This window comes from Rutidosis leptorrhynchoides, chromosome 5, assembly GCF_046630445.1.
Source record: "Rutidosis leptorrhynchoides isolate AG116_Rl617_1_P2 chromosome 5, CSIRO_AGI_Rlap_v1, whole genome shotgun sequence".
In the NCBI taxonomy this organism is placed as follows: domain Eukaryota; kingdom Viridiplantae; phylum Streptophyta; class Magnoliopsida; order Asterales; family Asteraceae; genus Rutidosis; species Rutidosis leptorrhynchoides.
Genome location: NC_092337.1, coordinates 417,581,747 through 417,591,237, shown reverse-complemented (window position 1 = coordinate 417,591,237; position 9,491 = coordinate 417,581,747). Strand labels below are relative to the sequence as shown.

The 9,491-nt window shown below is 31.2% G+C and overlaps 1 protein-coding gene across 1 annotated transcript; it reads right to left on the bottom strand.

The window, feature by feature from the left end:
• Positions 1–1,706: 1,706 nt before the first annotated feature.
• On the bottom strand, positions 1,707–3,048 carry LOC139847094 (F-box/LRR-repeat protein At3g26922-like). The gene is made up of 2 exons (XM_071836699.1): positions 2,092–3,048; positions 1,707–1,844 (listed from the first exon to the last, which is right to left on the bottom strand). The coding sequence occupies exons 1-2, from the start codon at positions 3,046–3,048 to the stop codon at positions 1,707–1,709; spliced, it is 1,095 nt and encodes a 364-aa protein (XP_071692800.1).
• Positions 3,049–9,491: the final 6,443 nt, after the last annotated feature.

The window sequence follows — 9,491 nt, the reverse complement described above, 5'->3', positions numbered from 1 at the left end:
AATTTTGTAAATCATATATAGTATGATAGTTATGTGTAACAATATCGTACCATCTGTTAATTTCTTTATATATTTTTATGTAATTAAATAAATATAAAAGTAAATTAATAATAATAATACTTCTAATATTATAAATAATACTAAAGTTAATAATACAAATTCTTAATATCAAGTATATTGATAATTGTTAATAATAGCGTTAATAATATTATTAATAATAATAATAGATAATATTATTAAGGATTTATAAATAAAAGGATAAGTTTAATAATAATTAATAAATATAACAAATCATACATATCAAATTTTCATATTTATATATTGTATATTGGAAATAATAATATTACTAATACTGATATTAATATTAATAATAATACTAATTGTACTAATTCTAATATTATTAATGATAATAATAATATTAGTAAAAATAATACTATAACAATTTGTATATACATCAAATTTATATATATATATGTATATATATTTTTTATATAATAATATTAATGATACACTATTAATATTAATATTAATAATAATAATAATGAAAGTAATGAATATAATATTAATATAACATTTATATTCAAACTCGTAATACAATTTATTAATTTTATCATGTTTAGTGATTAATATATTGAATCGTTAATTGTTATTGATTACAATATTATTTATGTATAGAATTAATATATATATATATATATATATATATATATATATATATATATATATATATATATATATATATATATATATATATATATATATATACACACACATTTATTTAAAAATAATTGTTCGTGAATCGTCGAGAATAGTCGAAGGTTAACTGAATCCATATAAACAGTTCAAAAATTTTGAGACTCAACCTATCAGACTTTGTTTATCGTGTCAAGGATATTAAATCGTATCGAAAGTTTGATTAAAAATTGGTCAAAATTTTCCGGGTCGTCACACTTAGCATCCATAACTTCTCAAGTTCAAAGTCTTCAAAGGTTGTAGTCTTTAAACTCACTATTTATTATTTAGTTTTCTTAACAACATGCAATTGGATCATTGGTGGAAAGTTTTTGAAAGGTTTAAAAATTGTTGTACTGATTCCGATGCTAATTAGTTTTATGAAATTTCATACAAACCCCACAGCTGGAAACATCTTCAGACGTTGAAGAATTATCTTTACTCACCACATCAATAATTTTGTCGAGGAAATTATCCAATGCACATCTGTTTCCTTTGTCGTTTAGGCAATCTATCCAATGCACATCTGACTTGCTCAACCATTAAAATCAAGGGTGAGACATCGCGAATTGCTTGTTTAAACATTTTCTTCAATTCTCTCCCACTTGTACTTAACCGTGCCCCCAGCCTAGTCATATTCTCCTCTATTTGACCCCTCTCGGATTCAATTTGTAACTTTGTTTTGCTGGTACATACTTGTATATCATCCACAAGGTTCTCAAAAACTACCTTAGCCTTATCGATAGCCTGGTTTCTCTCAGTAAGTATATTGTCTTGCTTTAGTGATGCTTCTAGTTCCTTCATAACATCTTTAACATCTGACACCATTTTGGCCTTAAGCTCTTTCTCTTTCATTGCTTTTGTAGGTAGTTCCTGCAAATTAACAAGAATATCACTATAACTGAACTCCCACTATTGAAAATCACAGACATTAATGAAAGTACCTTCATGATGAATGTGGCGTTTGGAGAGTTCTAGAGCAAGAAATTTCTAGCTTTAGTAGACATTTTGAGTTTGCATGTATCCCTCGTGCCAGAGTCTATATTCAACCTAATCAAGTTGCTAAAGGGTGAAGGCTGAGTAGATAGTAATTTCGGGAATGAGGAAATACACTGCACATAGAAAGATTATTATATAAATACACAAATTGTAAATGCGTTCTCTTGTCAAAAATCTTACGCAGTAAAACAATATTTCATTCCATTTGCTCATATGAATAAATTTCTACAAGTTACCAAAAACAGTTATGACACGACAAATAAAAACCATCGATTACAGTTGGTAGATGAATATGGATAGAATATTGCACTCTAACTACAATTATTTAAGCTAAGAAAATGATGTAAGACTGTCATGTACCTCAATGATGTCTAAGTTAAGCGTAAGATATCGCACACTGTGGAGCTCATGAAACATTTTAATAATACCACGAGCATCCCCCTTCTTATATGGGTTTCTTGGACGATACATGGACAAAGTAACACTCACTTTGTTCACAGAATTAAAACAGTTTTTAAACCACTGTGGGGGATTGTAACCTTTGTAGCAGAATGACGAAAGCCCTAATGGAATATTTAAGTCCTTCATTAAGCAATGAATTATAGTGAGATTTTCAAGTTGATGTGCAATCACATTGATAACATTTGAGCCTCTGTAATAAATAAGTCTGAGATTAAAAAGCTGGGGGGTGATAATTTCAAAAACCTTAGCATTGACCGTAACAAATTCTAAAGTGAGGTTGTTTAAGTTGACACAGTTGGAGAAACGATCGATGGATTCACGATAATCATCACACAAAGAAATATTTTTTAGATACAAAGTGGTTAAAGCTGGAAAATCCCATGGTGTTTTGGGTGAAAGGCAAGGATCACAAAGGACGGTTGCAAAGGTGAGATGCTTAAGAGTATGAGAGCTAAAGAAATAAGGGGGAAATTCATTCTTGGGACTACTAAAAACGATTAGTTCTTGGATATTGTGAAGAAACGCATAATTCACAATCTTTCTCACAGAAACTTGAGTAGCTTCTCCACGGAAACTTAGATTTAACGAGGACACTTCTACTTGATGGTTACGGTGAGACAGAACATGGGTCACAAATCTTGAGAACTTGGGTAAAGTTTTAAATCCACTACATGAAAAGTTGAGACATGGCATTGATGTCCAGATAAGCTTCCATCTTGGAGATAGCAGCAAACACGTTTGAACAGCAAATTTAGTGTCAAAGAGAGATAGGATTTGATGAATAAGCTCAAGGGGCAAGCTGCTCAATCTATCTTCATCGAGCGATGCTCTAACATTATTGTGGTCAAAGTCCATTTACTCGATACAACAAATGATAACCCGCGGTTCACAATGTGGAAATTTAAATCAATTTCTTGAATTAAAAAGATGAGTATTCTTAATGTAGAAATGCAAAAAACCCCAACTAAAGATGTAACACGAGTCAGAATATAGCAACAATCATGCACTACTTTGACTTTGACTGTTGGTCTTATATCGGATGTGCTCCTCAAGTGAACACAATTTCTTTTTTTCTAACATCAGGTCATCAACAAATATCAATACATTATCACCACTTTTGTAAGTGTGGTTAAGTAACTTTATTATGTTATGATTATAGTTATTACCAAATGATATATCATACTTAAGTAATCAATGATAAGAAAACTAAAATTGAAATGTGCTAATAAAACTTAATAACAATCATTCGTGTACAGATAAAATTGATGATTACACCAAACAATTAGTACAAGATAATAGATCCTAAGAATTTCACAAATGTAAATTATGTCCTAGAGTTGACAGGTGTAAATTTGATGAATAAACACGTTTAGAGGAAAATTAGGGTTTATGAAAAAAAAGTTTAATTATGTACCTTTAATTTTTGAAGAAGAATAAATTACAAGTCGGATGGGATTCAATTGTCAATCGTGTCTGGTCACCACTAAGAAAGAAAAATGGTAACTGCGCTTGAGTTACTCGTATTTACGGGTCGGGTCGGGTCGGGACTTTGGATTGGGTTTTAATTTTGTGTACAGTAGTGTTAGAGTAATTTTTTTTTTTTTGCATAGCTGAAATAATTTCAACAAAACTGAAAAGTACAATACTAGCTGAAATAAGTTCCACACACATCCAACTTTATAAAAGATGGAGTCTTACACTCTTACATAACATTTTTTAATCCGGGTGACGAAGTTGTTATTCGTTTCTTTCAAAATACTGATATTACGGCTCAATTTAAAAATAGTCGACTTCACGACAGCTTAGAGCTAAATTGAACTTCATGCATGATTTATCTATGGAAATTTGATTATACCATGTTATTTAATTTGTACTTTTAATTATTTTAATTATTTTATTTTGTTTTATTTTACTTTCTTTTTTGGTCGGAGATTCTCTTGAAAGCAATTTCCTTATCCTTCGAAATAAAGGGAATAAAAACTTTCTCTACTCTTGGTGTGTTTCACTCGAGGTGTAGAAATGACTTATCTTTATTCTATGATAGATGAATGACTGTCTACGTCTCATCTCCCTCATACCCCACACACGTGGGATTGGGATATGTTATTGTTGTTATTGTTTCAAAATACTTAATAAATGAACCCGAGCCCGAGCATATCCCAAGAACTCAAATATACATCCCGAGGGAGTATTGGCTATGAGATCTCTTACCATGTCTTATTAAATTGATCGACCACTATTGACGTGTGGCTTAAGATACGAATCTGGAGTTCTATTAAGACTATGCCTTACAAAGTAAACTTGAAATGTTCAAAAGACTCATATGGATTTCTTAAGTGTCATATGGGTCTTTAGACAAATAAAAAAAATTGGTCCATTGGGTCTAAATCCATTAAGTCCGATGAAAAAAAAAAAAAAAAGATAAGTCCAACGGATCTTGTATATGGGTCCAAGGGGTCTTGTATAAGGGTCTAACGTGTCTTGCAAATTGATAACATGCGTAACGCTGTGTAGTTTTCAATTTCCATTTCAAGATTCAGTTTCGCATTTCAGTGTTCACATTCGCATTACAGTTTCAGTTTTTTAGTTTCGCATTACAGTTTCAGTTTCGAGTGTCACTTTCAGTTTTCAGTTTCGCGTTTCAATTTCAGTTTTCAGTTTTACATTAAAATTCAACGTCCAGTTTCGCGTTTCTGTATTCAATTTGGCGTTTCAGTTTACAATTTCACGTTTTAGTTTTAGTTACAACTTTCGTTTCAATTTTGCATTTCAGTTTCGTGTCTGTTTTCAGTTTTGTCTTTCAATGTTCATTTTCACGTTTCAGTTCAGTTTTGCTTTTTAGTTTCGTGTTCTAGTTTTTATTTACAATTTTGAGTTGCAGTTTTTAGTTTCACGTATCAGTTTAAGTTTTCAGGTTTCTGTTTTAGTTCGTGTTTCAGTTCCTTTTTTCAGTTTAATTTTTTAGATTTGCGCTTTATTACTTTCGTGCTTCACGTTTCAGTTTCAGTTATAGTTTCAGTTTCTCGTTTAGTTTCAGTTTTTCATTCCGCATTTTAGTAATCAATTTTCAGCTTTGTGTTTAAGTTTCAGTTTCGTGTTTCAGTTTTTAGTTTCGCGATTCAATTTCGGTTTTCAGTTTAGCTTTTCAGTTTCATTTTTAGTTTCGCATTTGCGTTTGTGACGAATGCTCCAAATCCATATGGACGAACACGTCATTCATCGATTTCATTGCGAGGTATTTGACCTCTATATGATACGTTTTGTAAACATTGCATTCTTTTGAAAAGGCACACCATAAATGAATATTTAAATCAAAGGTTTTCGACATCTGATGATTTCTACATATAGACAATCACCGTAAATAATAGTTTACAATAGTACTTCCGTTGACAATGCAGTCAAAATAAGATACATGGTGATGATTTGGTGAATGCAACGTTTCCTTGAAAAATATGCCATGTACGACTCCATGCACATAGTTTGTCTAACATATAAGCAAACAGCGGAAGACTTCTAGGAAACCTGAGAATAAACATGCTAACAAGTGTCAACACAAAGGTTGGTGAGTTCATAGTTTTAGTGTTTCGCATAATCTGTATATAAAAGTGGATCACAAGATTTCAGTTGTTTCATCCAGAAACGTTTATCAAAAGTTTGTCAATAGATTCTACGTAACAGAGCATCCTGGTAACTAAGCTTTAACGTTATAATGATAAATACCCCATTCATTTTAATACACGCAAACCAACGTGTCCTAAACTCAAATAACACACGTCCGTTAAAAGGCTAGCGCTCTAGCTCGGACGGGGATGTCAAGCCCTATGGATCCATATACTGTTATTCGCGCCCACCAGTCCATATCCTATGTACTGGCAGCTACTAGTTACCAAAGCTAAGGGATTTTCGGTTCAAACTCAGTGTAGAATTAAGTATATACTTGTATCCATTGCGTTTAAAATAAATTGCATGTATTCTCAGCCCAAAAATATATATTGCAAAAGCAATTAAAAAGGGAGCAAATGAAACTCACCTTAGCAGCATATAAAGTCGTTCACCAAAATGTGACCGAAACTCGGATTACCAAATAACCATAGATCTCAACCTAGAGAACATATGTTGGTCAATAAATGTCTATCAATCTAGGTCATGTCATAGTGTATCACAATCCTAATGCTCGAGATCGACATACAAAAGTTATCCAAAGTCGTTTCAAAAGGTCAATTTTGACAATAGTTCAACAAAACGAGACGTACCTTATATAAGGATTCATTTACTCGGTTGGTAATATTCAAAAATCCAATTTATCAATCTTACAAACAAGTTGTTTAAATATTAATTGTAGATTCAAAAGCAATTCCAATTAACGTCAATCATAATTCAGTTGACCATATCTTTTGATTCGTCCATCGAAATTACACGATTTATAAATGAAAAGTTATTGATTTTTCGCCAGCTTTCTAAAAACATGCATATCATATACCTTTTATCAGTAATATATGTATTTAATTCGTGATTCATCATAAACTGTTTAACAACGAAATTTAGCATACAAGCATGCATAAATATATATACTCGAGCACTAGACATGTATACACTATTAATATATAAAAGATAAGATATGAATGCTCACGTATCAATATTGTGATTCAATATTGCAGGAAAGTACGTAGACGCAACAGAGATGATAAACACTAGGTTTGACTTGCAAACAATACCCACGAATATTACCCATAACCTCCATAGTTATAACCCATAATTTCCTTAGCTCTATCCCGTTCGAAAAGCTTGTTTTGAAGTGACACACTCATGACCTCGTCGTAGTATTTTATGTATAATATTAATTAATTAATTAATAATAATAATAATAATAATAATAATAATAATAATAATAATAATAATAATAATAATAATAATAATAATAATAATAATATATAAAGAGAGCTGAACATATTTGTGTGTGTAATCGAGCAAAAACGAATTCAATTTATAGACTTTTCCTGAAATCTTACCCCATGCGATCGCATGGGTTTTATGCCTATTTTCCATGCGATCGCATGGCCCCAAAATCCAGCTCACAATTTTTTGTTGTTTTGTTTGTCGACATATTTAAATATAATATATATAATATATTTAATTTAAATAATTATATATTATATTAAATTCATGTGCATAGTTGACTTGTAATTTTCGTTCTGATGACTCATATGTTGTCACTCGACTTATGTCCCGGTTCCGGTTTCTCGAACGCATTTTCGTACGCTTAGAAAACTCGCAATTTACGTTTTGTGACTCGTACCTTTGTCAAAATATAGTCTTAAATTATCAATAAACTATATCATTCAAAGTGTATCTTAAACTTTCGAGTGTTTTGGTCATTTACTTTTATAAATCATTGTCTCGCTATTTGTTAATATATATATAATAACAAATCGTTTTATGATCAAGTTAATATATATTTTCAACATTCATAAACACGTTTTAAATATACGTCGCAAATTATTCATACAATTAATATTCCAACTTATCATATATATTCAAATAAATATTTAAACCAATAAGTTTAATGTACAGTATCAAACAATTAATACATTGTTACGTTTTCAAGTTATAGTATATATATATGTATCTATATACATATAATTGTTCGCGAATTGTCAAGAACAACCGAAAGGTATTTGAATATATGAAAGTAGTTCAAAAATTTTGAGATTCAGTTTTACAGACTTTGCTTATCGTGTCGAAAATGTTAATCATACAAAGATTAAGTGTGGTCAGAAATTTCCGGGTCATCACAGCGTTCCTGTTTTGTGTCTCAGTTTCAGTTAGTTATTAGTTTTTAGTTCCGCGTTTCAAGTTTCACTTTCTCGTTTCAGTTTTCAGTTTCTTGTAGTTTTAGCTTTCAATTTTTGTGTTTAAGATTCAATTTATAATTTTCAGTCACGTTTTAGTTTCAATTTCAGTTATACTCATTGTAAGATTTTCATCTCATTTTAAAAATTTTAGGGCCAAAATTGGGTCTCGTACCAAACCCGACCCATTGGGTTCGACCAGTTTGGGTCTGTTAAAAAAATCTGATTTATTTGGGTTCTACCCAAACTTGACTCGACTCGATTGCCAGGTATACTTGGGATCAATGGTCTACCTACTTGGAAAACTGGTCTACAACGAAGCAGAATGAGAGTTTAACGACTATCATGGCGGCTTTGCTTTTGAGCTTGTGGAGATTCTAAATATATTTATAATTTGGCTTTAGTCCGACGAAAAAGCGCATGTTATCTCCCCAATGTACTTTGTGTCATGGGATAGGAGAGGTCATGGGTTCGATCATTAGGGATAACATGATTTTCGTTAAAACAATTAAACACCAATAATGGTGGTATATATGTAGGGAGGTTTTATTGGATTCATTCACGGACCTCTACCCATGAACACTGCCCGAATGGATGTGTTCCCGGGTACCGTCGATTGAGTTTGGGTTTTCACCCGATTGTGTGTGATACGTGCAAATGATGAGGGTCGTTGAAATAAATGATCTACTGATGTCAAAAAATCATTGCTCAAAAAAAGAATTTATCTTACAATTGGATTAGGCATAAACGTATTATATTGATAGTCGAAATAATGGGCAAAAAAATGCCATTGTAATTGGTCCCTTTTTTTTGCTCTCTAGTTGCTTGCTAGAGAGTTTTGGTAACAATAATTGATGCTAAAAAAATGGTAGAATGACATTTGCTTGAAGTATGAAAGTAAAAAGTAAAATTGTACTCCGTAACTTTTATTATCTTTTCTCAGCCACTATTTTGAAAAATAATAAGATCACATTCATGTTAATTTTTATTTTAATTTTTGACATGGAATATTTATCTTTTGACATGGAATATTTATCTTCATGGATTGATTTGGCTACGTTTTGGCTAGCTGATCAACCTGTTGATACATTCTTTTCATGCTTACATGTCATATAATGATGGTTTTCCGAGCAAGCAAGTATAGTATACAGTTACATTTTGCCCGTTTAAATTGAGAAGCAAAAGTACAGAGGTCAAACAATATTAACCAATACCAAGTGTAGGGGACTAATAATTTCAAACAGTACCCTCTACACTATTGAAAATCTAATTTATGTGGGTCCAAGCAGGTTGAGTAATAAAGAAACATCCGATGGACTTATTAGGTTGTCTCTCCTTAACTTTTAGTTTAATATGTACCTTGGACTTCATAGAAGTGTTAATGACAGTCATCATAAATCAGTTAGAAGTAAAAACATGGCAAAAGTTACAAGACACCAAAAGTAAGAT